The sequence below is a fragment of the Acanthisitta chloris genome, unplaced genomic scaffold, assembly GCF_000695815.1.
Source record: "Acanthisitta chloris isolate BGI_N310 unplaced genomic scaffold, ASM69581v1 scaffold41689, whole genome shotgun sequence".
Taxonomy (NCBI): Eukaryota; Metazoa; Chordata; class Aves; order Passeriformes; family Acanthisittidae; genus Acanthisitta; species Acanthisitta chloris.
The window spans coordinates 18,235-34,991 of NW_008691628.1; the positions used below are offsets into that span (position 1 = coordinate 18,235).

At 36.6% G+C, this 16,757-nt stretch overlaps 1 protein-coding gene across 1 annotated transcript; it reads left to right on the plus strand.

The window, feature by feature from the left end:
• The first annotated feature begins 399 nt into the window (after nt 1-399).
• LOC103809456 (protein SCAF8-like) lies at nt 400-16,281 on the plus strand. The gene is given in 8 exon segments (XM_009082291.1): nt 400-421; nt 3,003-3,091; nt 4,585-4,629; nt 8,207-8,368; nt 11,082-11,175; nt 11,178-11,234; nt 13,071-13,201; nt 16,087-16,281. Coding segments are annotated over 8 exon segments (795 nt in total).
• Nucleotides 16,282-16,757: the final 476 nt, after the last annotated feature.

Genomic DNA, 16,757 nt, shown 5'->3' on the forward strand with positions numbered 1-16,757 from the left:
TAGTGTCCCTCAGGGGTCCATATTGGGATTGATACTATTTAATATATTTTTAAATGACATATTCAGTGGGATTGAATGCACCCTCAGCCATTTTGCAGATAACACCAAGTTGTGATGTAGTTGATAGACTCTGGGGAAGGGATGCTTCCAGAGGGACCCTGACAGGCTTGGGGAGAGGGCCCATGTCAGCCACGTGTTCAACAAGGCCCAACGCAAGGTCTTCCTGCACCTGGTCAGGGCAATCACCATGTTTTTCCAAGTGAATGTACTTTTAAAACTGAAACATTTTATAGGAAATTGAAAGTTTCTTTAAGACAATTCAGGAAAAATAATTTAGAAGAATGATTTCTTTTCTTGGTTTCCTCCAGGTGCTAAATCTGGGACTTGTGTTTCCTTTAAATGGCTGTCAAAACCTTTAACAGATACATCCATTGTACTAAAAGCCTGTCTGCCGAAGTATGTTCTGAATTTTGCCTTCTTTTGGGTTTTTTTGTGGGTTGGTTTGGTTTATTTTTCTCTCTTTTTTTCCCCCCTCTTTCCTTACCTTGAATTATCTGTCCTTAATGCTAAATTTGCCTCTGCACCTTGGAATAAAGTAATGAGATGTTAGCAGCAGCCCATGTTGCCCTGTCAGTTTTTGGCATGTTCTGGGGGCATGGTACTAAGATACCTGACTGCACACAGCTGATGTTTCAGAATTAGTCATGTGCAACTCTTGCATGTTTCCCAGCACTGTGTAGTAGCCTTCTTGATACTTTGAACTGCCCCATGAGTGCCCTGATTAGTTCAAAGCTGATGGACTGGTCAGGTATGGTTGAGGCATATCTATGTGAGTCAGTGGTTCTGCCTCCTTACAGCTGTGTATGCCATAGGTGAAGGAGTTACTGTGCTGATCTCTTCTGGAACCGTTTTCAGACTGGCAAGGTGGCTTCTCGAATCTAGGCTGGTTCCATATTTGCTCACATGTCTGTGAGCTGCTTTTATTACCTAGTGTTTCAGGCTTCTGAGAGTGCTGACTAGGAATACCCAAACTGACTTTGCTAAGAGACTGAATGTAAGCCAAGTGTTTCTGGCCCTGTAGTGGTCTTAGCTGTAGTTGCACATCATTCAGCCAAAGAGTAGCCAGGCTGAGTGACCCACAGTCTGATAAGCACTTGGAAGAGTAACTGGAAGGGGAGCAGTGAACTATCAGTATAAACCAGAGAAGAAACTGATTGGAGACTCCTGATTTTTTGCCTCTTTTCTCTCTTTCCCCCATGGTGGTGAAATGCCTTTATATATCTGTGTATTGATTTTTGTTGTATAAGCAGCGTGTAAGTGATTCAGAATATTTTGCAATGGCAATTAGCATGAGTGAGAAGTAGTAACAGTTGTTTTAAAAGTGGATGTCTAGCTGTGAACTGGTTATAATTTCACAGTTTTAATGGAAATCCTTTCAAGCTGAGAAGACAGACACTTATGCTTGGACAGACCAACTTTTTTTTCAGTTTGCTTTTTGACAGCTATGCAAAGTCTTAGTTAAAACTGTTGTTGACAGAAAAAGATTGGGGGGGGGGGAAAGCATCTCATGTTTCCAGGGAGAAGAAATCCCTGTCTCTTGGAAACTCAGATATGAAAGAAGAATATCTAAGTATTAACTTCAGGGTGATAAATTATTATAAGCAACTCGGGGAAGCATGACCCATATTTAAGTTTGTCTAATCCTTTCCACTGTGTGAGTCTGTTTATAATTATGTTTTACTTTATTAAATGTAAACAGTTCTGAATTATGTTTTCTGAGCTAACTGCCACAAATTAAGCAAATATTAGGAAGTTAGTATCTGTATGGATATTATTCTGGCTCGATGTTACAATCCTCAGGCTGTGTAGTAGGAGTGGAGAGAGGGCTTTTGGCTTTACTTCTGTTTCAATGACCATTTAAGGAAGAACTTCAGTTCTTCCTGTTGTTAGGATGGAAATAGAAAATTGTTTATGGATGGTCATTCCCATTTTCAGGGATCTATTTTTTAACTAATGTACTTCCCAACATGTGTGTTGTGAACAAAAATACAGTTTAAGTTAAATCAAGAATATCCTTAAATTTGGTTTAGCATTTTGTGTCTGGTCTTTTTATGTATGAAAGTAGTAAATCCCAGCCAGTCTCTTGTCTGCTAACACCTAGAGTTGAAGGAGAAAAGAGCAGCATTTAGTTCAAAGTCATATATTGTGAATAATCTGAGGTTTTCACAGCAAGTAAATAGCCTTGGACAGGGGAGTCCTGTCTCAGTGTGAAGGAAGGAGTTGCTTCCAATTACCCCTTATCAGTCATAGCTGTGAATGTAGTTCATGCCCTGTTGTCACTGTGTAGCAAATTTCTGATGAATACTTGGCGTGCTGGGTTGCTACTGCTAGGAGATGTGTGTACTAATAAAAAGAATAGAGTTAATAGTGCATCCAGGGAGAAAAACTCCAATACCTGTGTGCTGTGGTTGTTTTGGTGGTTAGGTATTAATTAAGTTAAGAAGCTGTGTTTAAAATCGAGAACCCAGCTGGATTTTTCTTAAGCATTTGTAATACTTCTGCTATATTACTTTTCTGAGCTAATGCACTGAATGAATGAAGTCTGTGATTTTTTCAGTGTGTTTTAAGTGGCAAAATTGCTACATTCTCATTCTCACAGCTAAGCTTTTGTTATACTTCCATAAAGGTGGTACATTAATGCTTTTGCTCTGGAAAATGTAATGAGAACTACTGCATGTATTTAATTTGTAACTTCACCTGCCGTATCTGCTGTATTTAGTGCTAATAAAGCTAGATGTATTTAGGGACCATTGCAAAGAAAAATCTGCTCTCTTCTAAGCATTTCGAATCTTACATTATAATTTATTGAGTTTATTTATTTTTTCTTTCATAATATGTAAAATCTAATGGAAACTAAAGTGCGCTGTCTTGTGGAAATATAATGCATTTTTATACTGCATACAACTGCAGAATACATTTCTGGTAACTTCTTTTTTTTTATTGTCAGTTGTACTCGCTAAATGATTACAAGCCACCCATTTCTAAGGCTAAAATGACACAGATCACCAAGGCAGCAATCAAGGCTATAAAGGTAAGAAATAGACTCACTTCTTTTGACCTTCTTTACATTACTCATATGCGTCAAAATAATTGTATAGTGTAAAGAATTTGCTTTAGAACTTTCCCCTTCCTTTGTAGTGTGTACAATTTCCAAGCTATGATCAAATGTGATAGTGAGAGGATTTTCTGGAGTGCAGCAGAAGGCTTAATTTGTTGTGTGACTTTCATTTGCTGGTTGTCATATGTGAGAAAGAATTATACCAACTTGACTCTTCTATCAGATCTGAAAGACAGGTTTTTTTCATCAGCTTAAATAGGAAACACTGACATGCCTGGGAACAGATGAATAAATATAAAACTACAATTCTCCCCCACTCCCACCACATAATATATGCATGCCTTTGGATCAGTGCAACTGTTCATTTTTTTAAGTTCCTAGCATTCCTTTTTGTGGATATTGTTCATACATTTCAGCTTTTATGTTGCTTGGATGCTGATTTTAAGTTTTAGCATTAGTACACTCATTAAAGACTATTCCTGCCACAAAATGAAACTATTGCCAAACAGCAGTGGAGCAGCAGAAAATGGCACTGAAATAGAATGAAGGAAAGAATTATGGCATTAGTGTTAAGTGTTAAAACAAATGGAAACTCAGTGAAAGCTGCAAAGGTGGAAAAGAGGATAGTATAAAAGTAAAAAAGCCCAAGCTGAGGCTCTTCCTATCTACATTTCTCTGCTGAGAATGCAGATATGTTTTCAGATAATGAAATCCATATCGGTGTTTTGTATAATTGGGAGAGAGCAATTTGATGATAGAAGAGTGAAATGCACTGGCTTTCTTAAGTGTGCCTATGTAAGTTAAAGCTTATGCATTTCAGGATAATGAAAATGCTAAAAACTTGTATTGAACATAAAAAAATAGTAAATTATAGTAGATGGTTCTATTAATTAATGTAAATGATACCAAAATGTTTTATCATGTATTCAACTTTGAAATCCTGCTTCCACTCTTATAATGCCAATAACAACATTTAGTTGTGTAGAGCAGTTAATGTGATGATGTAGAGCCATTGTGATGATGTGTGAGATTTAAGAAAAGCCCCACAAAACACAGGCCAACTTTAATGAAAAAGTGTTTAATAGATGTTACAAGGTCCTCTTGTAATAATCTGTAATAAATGAAATGCAGAGAAGTGCTATGTTTAGTAACATTAGCCCGAGTCTTCAGTCGTGTGCAGTGAAATAGCCATATGCTTTTGAAGGAACAATTATATTATTCTCTTAGTTTTCACAAAATAAGAACATATTGTTTCAAAAATCCAGCATAAACAACCTTCAGAAGGCAGGAAGAAGTGATAGTAGCTTTTTTATATGCTCATAGGAAGACTGCATACTCAGCTGTAGGTATTGGATTGCTGGTTAATCATCCAAAGTTTCTGCTTTTGGTTTTGCTATCAATATACTTAAACAAGTATATGCATCCTCAGATTTTCTCCCCTGTTGAAACATTATTTTATTTTTCAGTTCTACAAGCATGTTGTACAGAGTGTTGAGAAATTCATTCAAAAGGTAAGTCAGTCATGGGTGTTCTGTGTTAGCACTGAGAAAATTTTCTTCATTTTGGATTAGAGAGTATTGAACGTGGTTGGGTTTTAGGTACACATATGGATTAATATTTTTATCATATATTAATTTATTTCTGGGTTTAGTCACATTCAGCTTCTGCGAGTAATCAGTAGCTGATCATAACCCGCGGTGCAGAAAGAAAAATACTTGTTCTCATTTTGTTCTTTGATCTGAATCACTGTGTGTGCTAAGACTACTTCTGTATGCATTCATTTAACGTTAAAAGAGGCTGTCATTGTAGCCCATGTGAACAACTAACAGCAAAACAATTGACAGTTGTTTGGCAAGTGACAGTTGCTTTTGCTTTTCTGCTAGAGTTTCCCTTTGATTTGAAAGCTGAAGGGAAGATGACGATTCAGCCTCATCTTTTTTTGTAGTAGGAGGTGTAACGTTTCAGTTGGTGGCTCCTGAGAGTAATTTAAAACAAAAAAATATTTTTATGGCTAGACTAGAATTATGTTTTGGGAATATACAGTATTAATTTAAAGATTCTGAATAACGAAGAGTTTTATAGCAGTTTCTTTTCTTGCAATAGTTAGTTATTAGGTAAAACTTCATTTTGCCTCCAGTTGGAAATTCCAGTTTGTGACTCTTCCCTGCTTGTCTGCATTGTACCTGATTGTTCAGTTTGTCGTTTTGGTACTGAATTTCTTCTGTTGTTGAAAATTGGAGTAAGTTATTATCAAATTGTCTTTTTATTTTGATCAGCAAGCTAGAGAAGGTAGGCTGTTAATGTTGAAATGGTGGATGCAATTTTTCTTCTGTTTTCTTTTTTGCAAAGCAGTCTAGACTGTTGTATGTCAGTAACCTGCCTTCCTCAAACTTTTGTTCCTTGGTGCCCAGCACATGTACCATGCCTTTTGGTGGTGGCTGGACAGTGTAAACAGGGTTCAGCTTCAGTCTGGTCTTTTTAACTGTCTCAGAACCGTTCATGGATAAATTATTTAGGTACCAGTACTTAAGTCCTATGTGGAAAAGTTGTCATACATATGTTTCAAGGCAGTAGCAAAGACCAGTAGTGTATACATTACCAACACTGCAAGTTTTTTGTCTTTTGGGCCATCACCTGTGACTTCTTCCACTTCTGAGAAAATGGATCAATATCCCTGTTTACTGCCACAGGTAGACACGGGGAGAAGAACACGTATACATATGCATCTTGCCCATCTCTGATCAGCAGAACTTTGCAGTCACATCCCAAAATTAGTTCAGAACTGCCTGAGTTCCAGATATTTCTTTTCAGTTGCAATGGCTGCGATTGGCAATTCTGTATTCAGAGGCATGAGAAAAGTTTTATCCTCTAAATGAAAGAATGGCAGTTTGTCAGGAATGGGAATGTGGCCCTTCCATGAGGCAGTAAGAATGTGTTATTTTGATGTATTTGGCTTCAGTGTCCAGTGCTACCTGGTGAGGGAGTTCTGCACTGTTCATTGCTGGTTAGAGAAGGCAGGTGTATGTTGTTGATAACCTTGCTAATGATCACTCTGGATTACGTGATTCCCTTTTGGTAGTCTTGATGAGGGTTATTTCACTATTTCATGAACAGTTTAGTGAAACACACAATTCATAAAATAATGACTTCTTACTTCAGTAGAATGATAGGTAAGTGAATGAAAACTAGGCATTTGATTATTTAAGGACTTAAATTGTATGTTTGGAAGATAATTGGATATTTTTATGAAGGCAGTCACTTCAGGTTAAAGCTCAAGAAAACTGCATCTTCCATTAAAATCTGCCCTAGACATGTCCAGAGTGATGTCACTGCCATCTCAATTAATTTACTGTTGATTCTTTACACCTCCAATATCTTCTTTCTTCAGAATTAATCTCATGAGGTTACTGAAACTTGTGCATGACACTGTTCATTTTGTGCCACAACTCACTGGTCTGTTTTCATTTCGGTTGACTGTCTATTCTCTGGCGAAACATCACTTTAGGGGACAAATGGCCACGTTTCATATATGTAAGGTTATTCCATTGGAGAGCCAGACTTCCTTTCTTTGAGTAATCAAATTACCTTATTGATTACTCACTCAGCAAACAAGTAAATATTTGTGTGTAAAAGCTGTCTCACCCGCGGTGAGGGACACTCAGACTCACCACCCCAGTTTTAATTCTTCTTTCTTTTAATTTTTCACTTGTATTTTATTGTCTTTTATATAATCTGTATTATTATGTTAATTATCATATTTTGCTTTCTTTATGTGCCACATGTATAAATACTTCACCTAGTGTATTTGCTGAGTTTTCTTATTAAATATCTGTGAGTTTTATTAATTTGAATATTGTGAACATTGTATACCTGTCTGTTTTTTATGCAGAATACTCTTCTTAAAAAATAATTTAGATAAAATTTCAGTAGCTGCAATACCTTGAAGTGATTCTCTGAAGACAGTGTATTATATCCAATTTAAGTTTAATAATGCACATACACTCTTATAAAGGTGCCACACACGTTCTTAAAGAATGCCCCACTTAAATACACTGAACCATGTTTAGAGCCTAAAGAAATGCTTTCTCAAGGTTGCAAATATCAGCAAATCCACACTTTTCAAAAGAGAAAGTTTATCTAGGCTGTAGTAAAATTAATGTTCTGAAGAGTTTGGCACTGTATTTAGAGACTCTTAATTCAATGTGTTGCAGAATATGTTTATAGACTACCTGGACCAGAGAGGGAATGGGTCATTTTTCATGTTTTTCATAATACCTTGTGTGATAACTGTGTACAACCAATAATCATTAAGTGAATCATGTCATAATCTGGTGATGACTTCATTATATTTTTGGACCACTTTTCTTTCTGTCTTAAAACTGAATGCAGTAATGTGGTGTAATTACTTTGCAATTAAAAGGCAAAAAATTTAGCATTAGTTGCTAAGAAAGTTGAATTGCCTAAGTAATTAGTGGTGTCGTTAGCAGACGTGCTTTATTATTATGCTGTTTGTAAATTATGCAAGTTTTCCAGAGTTCTAAATAAGTATTGCTGGTATATTCTCAGCCAAACACATGTCTACATAAATATGTTTTTCTTCTGCAGGGGAGGATATAACACACATTAATTACAATAATGTAAAACAGAGTAAACAAATTTTAACTTGATTTTGATCATAAAGAAGGACAAAAATATCTTTAATTATATTTACAGCTAGTCCAAATGTGCTGTTAGGAATTTGGTCATGCTTTATGCTGTTCTCTGAAAATGGAGTGTACATTTTAAAAGGATATGTGTGTTAATTTTTTTAATAACTAGGTTTAAAAAGTTAATTTTTTTTAGTGGTAGGAAACTGATTTTACACCATTTGCATATCTGCAGAATGCATGTAGATATGGTAATTTGAGCATTAAAGGTTCGATGTTTTTGAGAAAGTTTCATTTTGCAGGACAATTTATTAAATAGAGAACATTCTAGTAAATACTTGGACCCATTTAAAAATTAGAGAGAACTGTTCATATTTACTCTGCCACTAATGGTTTTAGTTATTTTTCACATATACTTATTTTAAATTATGATTCTTTATAGTGCAAACCAGAATACAAAGTACCTGGTCTGTATGTCATTGACTCCATTGTGAGACAGTCCCGGCATCAGTTTGGACAAGAAAAGGATGTGTTTGCTCCAAGATTCAGCAATAACATCATCAGCACTTTCCAGAACTTGTACCGTTGTCCTGGGGATGACAAGGTACAGATTTTTCTAATTAAAGCAATCTTTAGTGTGTTATCTATGAAGAATAGAGATTTGGATCTTACTTTCTGCTTGCTGGAGGGGACCTAATTATAGATGTGCACATGTATGTGTATATCTTAATTTTTCTTGACTGAATGTAGGGAAGGAGAAGACATATCCAGTGAGATTAGTTAGACTTTTGGAAAGTTGATCTTTCCTTTGATTCTGTGATCAACCACCAGCTAGTTAAGGTGTAACTTGGAATAATTTGACCCAATATCTGGCTGTTCCTTCAATCACTGGAGTCAAGATAGCTACCAAGTTCTGTTTCTAAAAGGTTGGCAAGAAATAGCAAAGTGCAGTCAGTGTAACTTCCTTCATGTTTATCACTGATCTTAACAATGACTAGTGTTTCTTCTCACCAAATAACTACAGAAAGATGGAGAATGCTAAGGGCTTTGTCTTCAGCGAAATTCATGTAATAGAGTCGTTGAGTAAAGTAGTAAGCGAGGCAGGACGCAGCTGGAAGGGAAAGGTTATTTTTTAATCGTTACATGCAACCCTACAGCTGTGGTTTTCAACTAGATCTGAAAACCCAAGGCATCCATGGAAGGTGATTAAGGCAAGTTCAGCCACTGGTTTGTCTTAGGATTCCTGCCTTTTTAGAGTAGTTAGGACCTCTGCAGGAAAATAAGTTGGGAGCAGCAAATTTTACTTGGTTGGAAGAACTTTGCTAAGGACGTTTGTCTTCTTCTCTGCTGCCGAATTCTGCAGTGTTGTTGAATAGGTTATTTAAGTTAAATGATATTTTTTCAGTCTAGTTTTGGGTTATCTGCATTATTAACTTGTGTTGCTTCTATTTCACAGTGTTTTACATATGTATAGGCATGATAGTTAACTTACTTTTCTATTCATTTAGTTGTATTCCTTAAAATACACTTAATACAGAAATAGTCTTACTAACTGAAGAAGAAGAGACTAGAACACGGATGGGTGCAAGTACTCAGTTTGTGTCTGGTTTTAAAAAATACAGAGTAATTTTATTGTAGGGTAAGAAATAAGACCACTTATCCCGTGATATTTAAATTCGTGGCAATTAATACATTGCATTAGGAGTTTTTGATGTGAAGAGGGATAGTCTATTTAGGGTCCACAGAAGTTCTGTCGAGTGCATTTCTAGGATATTTTTCACCTCAGTTAGGGAAAAGTGTATTTTGCAATCTAAAGTGTTGCTGCTGTGCTGCTTGTGGATTCAGTATTGTAAGGTCTTTGTGATCTGAAAGTAGTTACCCTATATCTCGCCCAGGAAAAAATTGTGCTGTCAGAGACCAAGATACATACCTGGTTTAAAGCACTTTGATATTTAATCTGATTCAAAGGCATAATGGAGAAACACAATGCTTATCTCTGTATGTGAAATTTGTTTTTAAGTCAAGCAGAAGTGCAGTAGCATTTCACTTAAAGTAACAATGCAAACACCCCGCTGACTCCTTAGTGTGGCTCAGGGAAAGTGCACGGGGGCAATAGATACCAAAGCACAGAAACAGTTTTATATTCTGTTGTGGATGGAAGAGGGAAGTTAGAGCCTCTGATGTACTTGTCAAGGACTGTTTATGAAACAAACTTTGAAAGAAAAAAGCCTTGCATACCTTAATGCTGAGTGGAAGCCTTCAGTGAGAATTCAGCACTTCTCTCTATTAACGTTAAGTATCCTCTTGGAGTTCAGGGCAAACAGACTTACTTTTTGTTGGTTTGAACACTGTGGTTAGGTACTCTACATTCATGTTTTATAGAATTCAGGTAATTAAACCATCTTTGTGACAGCGAGCATCCTGTGAAGAATTTTCTGCTCCTGGTAATACAGCTAACTTTTTTTCCCACCAAATAAAGCAAAATCTTACCTTTTGGTAGAAGGGATACTTAGCAAAGAAAACATTTGGAAGCTGATCTAAGCAGTGACCTGTTTATGATGTAATAGAATGCATCTATTGAAATAGAAGTGTGATAGAAATGCAAGTTGAAAGATGAGTTACAGCTAATGGAATTGTATGAAGTCGAAGTTTTGATTATTTTTTTTCCTTCCCCATGATGTGCATTTTTTGATATTACTATGTATTTTCAGTAAGCAGGTAATTGTGTTCCAGTTTAAATTTTTAAATTCGGCACTTCATCAGGAGAGATTGCAAAATATCAAACTGCTTTCCTAATAAAAATATTTAGCAGTCTTATTAGTATATGTGTATTTTTCAGTGGACGCAAATGATTTTGATTCATTAGTAGATCAGAGCAGCATTCATATATGTTGGCTATAAAAATTTAAAGAGACTAATAATTAGTTATTTTAATTATTAGTAATTCTTTAAAATGCTTCCATAAAGTCATTTTCCCTCCATATCCTCTTGCACAAGTAAAGGTACAAAAGAGCCAGATACATTTGTTTTGTTTTACTAGATTTCATTTGAGCTTAAGAGAACACTGTCACTGTGTGCGTAGTGGGTCTTGACTGTTGCCTGGGGTCAGCCTCAGGTTCACAGCTTACACATCTTTGGTGTGACCCAGTACAACTGTTCTTACGGTTCTTTCTGTTTACAAATCTAAAGATGCTTCAATCTAGACAGACTGACATTGCTGTTAACTAGCAATGCCATTTCTTAATGAAGTCAATGATATAGAATGCCAAGAAAGATAAGCATGACTCAGGTCTTTTGTTGTCCTTTCTTCGTTATAGAGTAAAATTGTTAGAGTACTAAATTTATGGCAGAAGAATAACGTGTTCAAGAGTGAAATTATTCAGCCTCTCTTGGATATGGCAGGAAGGAATTCCTCGTTGTGACCCCTGTCTTGCCCAGTACTACAGCTGCTATGAGCAACAATACACCAGGTAAACAAAAATGTCCTGCTTTGAATCAGTATATGCTTTTGTAAACTTTGGTATGTTGGCTGTTAACATGCTGAAGTATCTCACTGGTTTCCTTTAGACAAATCAAATGAATGCTAGGAAGAAGTATATTATAGCCACTGTCGAGATCAGGGCACCTGTCTTGCCCAGTACTACAGCTGCTATGAGCAACAATACACCAGGTAAACAAAAATGTCCTGCTTTGAATCAGTATATGCTTTTGTAAACTTTGGTATGTTGGCTGTTAACATGCTGAAGTATCTCACTGGTTTCCTTTAGACAAATCAAATGAATGCTAGGAAGAAGTATATTATAGCCACTGTCGAGATCAGGGCAACAGCAAAACCAGGAGGCAGTCTGTTGTGTTTGCTTTCCAGTTGTGTGTTATAAATACATTCAGAGGCAGTAGCAGTGCAGTAAGACCTAGTTTTGTGCTCAAAAGTCAAAATGGTAAATCACAAACAGTTAAAAACCCAGCACAGCACTTGATACAGTCTTTGTTAATTAGTGGTGCCAAAGTTGAGACAAATGAAAGAGAATACATCAGTAGCTTTTTTCTGTCTGTAGGACTGTGCTTGCTGGGTAATATCAGACAGTGCTCTTTTACTTTTGTTGGCCAACAGACAATGATTTCAGGGAGAAAAAATCCACATTGACAACATAGGCTGTAGCCAGTGACATACTTCCCTCTCCCTCAGATCTGAAGTATAGGAGCCAAAAATCATGGTGGAGAATCTCGCAGACAAAAAACTCTTCTGGAGCATGTCCCAAGCTACCAAATGCTAACATTATTATAGATGCAGATACGATTTGTGCTCTGAGCATCTTCCTGACTTACATAGGCAGGGAAATGGATTTTCAACTTCTTCACTTTGTGGTGATTTTGTTTTTCAAGGTTGAGATGTATGGTTAATTGTCCATATAGAGATTGGGTTTTGGCACCTGCTTTTGTCCTGCTTCTGTCACCCACCCTTTGCTGATCCTGTGCTGAAAAGGTGGATTTGTCCAACAAATCCACTTTAGTGTTCATTGGGAAAGTGGATGTGTGAAAGTTTCAGCTCTTGGATTGCCTTACTGCGTCTTCTAACTCACTTTTTTTGTTTTCATTAGTTTGACTACATTAAATTGTTAAAATCATAGATCTACTGTAATGTTTTCTCAATTTCTGATGCAAATTGACTTTTAAAACAGTACTCTAGTCATTGATATTCAGCATTCATAAGCATATCTCTACTTGCGAGCTAAATGCAGAAGTATTTGCAGGGATAAAGGATTTTTCTGAATTATGGCATGAAACTAATTATCAGATGGCTGATTTAGTCTCAGAATTTTATCTGAGAAAATACCCGATGGAACGAGCAATCCTTATAAATCCAGCTGATGCAGGTTGAAATTTTTAGTAGAGTCCTTAAGGCTCCTTCTGGGATAAAGTGTGAGTCAAGTAAGATTTGGACTAATAGACTGAGTAGATTGCTAACAGTTACGTTTTGGTATATATAAGTTCCACTAAATGATTTGGAATACTGTGTGAAGCCTATTTATTTTGTCATCATCAGTGTTTTTGTTAGAGTCCTCAAAGGTCAGTAGTGGAAAGACCTGTGAACTACATGAACACAAAGTAATTCTACTAGTTGAGGAATGTTGATGTGAGCCTATGTGACTTCTGTGTGCTCTTTATGTATGTCACAAAAATGGTTTCAATTGATATTGATACAGTTCTTGCTCAGTATTGAATAATGTAAGGGGTTTTATTCTCTAATGGTTTTTTAAACTCTGTATGTTAAAATACTTTGGAATATTGGCCTTTCTCTTTTTTAGGAACCCCTGTGACTCCAGTTACCCCAGCCAATGTGGTGCAGAGTTTACCTGATCCTTGGGTATCTCAGATTGCTAACACAGATACCCTTGCTGCTGTTGCACAGATTTTGCAGAGTCCTCAAGGCCAACAGGTAAATACTTTGTAGGCAGTTGCACTGTAGACTGTTTGGTACTTTGTGTCTTTAAGGTTCACTTAAGGAATGCTTTCATGAGCATCTCTTAGCTTTCTGTCCAGTATCCATGTTAACTACCCCATGAGCTTGTTCATGACAACTAAGTTTCAACTGAAACAAAACTTCTTGTTACCTTTTGTAATCAGCCTTATTCCTTGAAAGTATCACTGAAGATCAGTTCAGATAAGATGGTCTGTAATATATACTTGCATTGCAGATGACTAAATCAAGAGGAAGATTTAGATTTCATGGATATACATAGAGAACAATTCAAGTTTAAGTGTATTTCTCTGCTGGATGCCCCAAGAAGAGCTAAACATTATACAGAATTATATAATAAGGAATGAACTTGTTCTGGAAGTTCTGTGTTGATTCTTTTAAAAATCTTTTCATCAGCTAAGCACAGCATTTATTTTGCAGCATTCAAAAAAAAGGTCTTGGAATTGACAGTGTTCCTTCCTCAGTTTTTAAATGCTCAGCTTCAACATAAGTGTCACGATGTCCAGCATCACAAGGACTGGTTGTCCTCTTAACCCACAGTCACATAGGTTGAGCACACACAACTGGCTTTCTGTAAAAATGTAGATCATAGTTTTTCAGTCTGTGCTAGAGCTCTTGGCACATAACGTTGGCATTATGATTTTTATTTGAACTGAGGAATGGGTTGTTTTACCTGCTGTGGTACTAAACAAAAATCCCATGCATATGAATGAGAAGCAGTCACCAGGAAACTGTTGCAGAGTGCTGGTGCTGACAATTACAGCTTTATTTAGCCAGAATGTTTTACAGTATTCAGCTAAGCAGAGTTGTCTGTAATTGTTCATAAGTCAAGTGGAGGGAGTATTTTCATCTGATAACACCGAAAGTATTTGATGGGTCATTGAAAAGCAGAGCAAAATGAGTTTGTGGGATATTTTGTGAAATGTGGAGGAAAGATAGTGGAATAGCTCTTAAACAAGGAAGGGATGTGAAGTGAGAATGGGAAAGACTTGGAAAGTCAGTGAAGTAATTTTAAAGATAATTGCATAGAGAATACTCTAAAAGAAGAAAATGATGAAGCAAAAGAAAAAATGCAGATGAGAAAGGAATTAGGGTTTTAAACACGACAGATCACAAAGAAATAACATTCAGATATTTAGCTTAAAATAGTTGTAAGCAGAAGTGTGGAGACAGGCTGTGTACACAATAAATATGTACATGTGGATGTCTAGGATTGGTAGATGAACTGTGACATTTGCTTCCATCCTTTCCATTTCTTTTCTTTCTGTTCTCCAAGTTGCTCCATCTGCCACAGTCCCTCCCCTCCCCCCCAGCTCCAAATGATTTCATCTTACAGTTGTGTTTTATGGTTGAGAATGCATGCAGGTAAATTGAGAGTCTAGATGTAGGAGAGGGCAGACTAAGAAAGGTGTGACCAACAAGAATGTGAAAACAGCAAGAATGGTGACCACCCAGTGTTTTTCCACTCTAGGGCTTCCATCTCTGCTTCTTCAGTTTGATTCCTTCCTACCCAGAGCAGGGCAGTAGGTGGACCAGCTGTATTTGCTCATCTTTTGTGGATCGGCCAAGATAGGAGGGGGAGCTCTTCAGCTTTTGCTATTGCAGTAATCAGTGAAACCTCTTGCTGAGGTAGAACAACGATTAAAGCATTTTTAGAGTCTCTGCTGCATAAGGAGTTTGTATAACTGTTTGTAAAGAATAGGAAGAATTGTTTCACAAGTAACTCTAATAAAAGAGTCTTGAGAAACGGCTACATATTTTTGATGCATTGTGGAAAAGAAGTTCGACCTAATCAGTTTATGCAGAGTTTCTAGAGTGCCCTAGTAAGGGGGAGATTTAACCCTCTAAGAGTTGTGTGGTGAACCCCATAAGAAGGTGGAATATGAATGTAAGGGGTAATCGGGGACTTATGTCAGCAGTTTGGACTACCTGGATTTGTTCAGCCTTTTTTCCACAAAAATCTATAGATAAAGCTCAAGGGATTTACCTCATGGAATGTCAAAGGACTTACTCCTCTAATTCCATGGTGCTTTAGGAGGGCTTTTTATTTATACTGTATTTATACTGTAGGGATAGTATTTTTTCTTTTGTGTACAATTTCATGGGAGCATCCCTATTCAACAGATAAATTGATCTGCACATGAAAAAGCCTTTTATTTCCTCATTGGAACAGCTTCTTTGAAAAATCATATGCAGATAGGATGTTGCAGTAAGGAAATCGAGATACACCAGGTGATTGGACTGTACGTTTGCTTTTTATGTTTTGTTAACATAGCAATGGAATTGCATTCTATCAGCCCAAAGCTGAATTTCACCATGAGATTTCCCTTGTGATTAATCCAGAGACAGCAGTGCAATCTCTTCCTATAGGCAGGTTGCATCAGCTTAAAGTGGAGCTTGCCACAGTGCAATTATTTCCTCCATACAGATACCATTACAGCATACAGATTTTCCTAATATAGGTGGACCCTTAGGAAGCTGGAGTAGGCTAACAGATTTTTTTCAGGTCAGAAGGAATCAAACTGGAGAAGCAGAAGAGGGGGAACCCTAGAAAGCAGGAAATCCTGAGTGGTGACTGGTCATCATGCAACTTGTCAGAGCAAGTTAGGAGGAAGAAGCATCTGCATATCTTATCAGCCCCAGAAAACAAATTAGCCAGTAAGTGGGAACAAAATTTCCTGTAAATGAAAACAAATAAAGATGAAATAATAGCCATAGGTTAGATGATACTGCATTCCTGAGGGTTTTTTTTTTTGACGAATTAGAAGGGAAAAGTCTATTTTGTTCTTTGTTTTTGCTTTAAAAAAACTTGTTTAATGCATTTCTTATCTTTTATCTTTTAGCTTCAGCAGTTGATACAGACACTGCAGATACAGCAGCAGAAACCTCAGCCATCTCTACTTCAAGCCCTGGATGCTGGTCTTGTTGTTCAGTTACAGGCACTCACAGCACAACTTACAGCTGCAGCTGCTGCTGCTAACACACTTAATCCACTGGAACAGAGTGTCTCTTTTAATAAGGTAGAAGTAGAATCATAGAAATTTGAAGAAGTATTTATTATCAAAATATATGTAAGTGAAAAGTTATTTTGGATGTTATTGTTTGACTTTAGAGATTTTAAAAGTACATTAGTATAAAGTACTGTATCTTGAAAATACAAAAAATACCTAGACAGAGTAGTGTAAATGAAAATACTAGTTTTATCTGAGTTTAGGTTTAAATGGCACTTTATAAAATATCTGGAGTCAGATGGGACCCACAAGGGTCATTGCATATGAAAATGGGCTAGATTTAGCAAAGTTAAGCTGTTACTACATGTTTTTCCTTACCCTTTGTAACAGAACCATGAGAATTATTCCTTACAGGGTAAGGAAAGGGAAATAAGTAGAAATGAATATACACTGTTTTCTCAGAATAGTAACAAGTGATTGGATTTGTAATTTTCTTACAGTATAAATGCCAAGAAAACTTCTAATCTTAGCCAAAAAGTGATGTAAGGAAATATATATATATA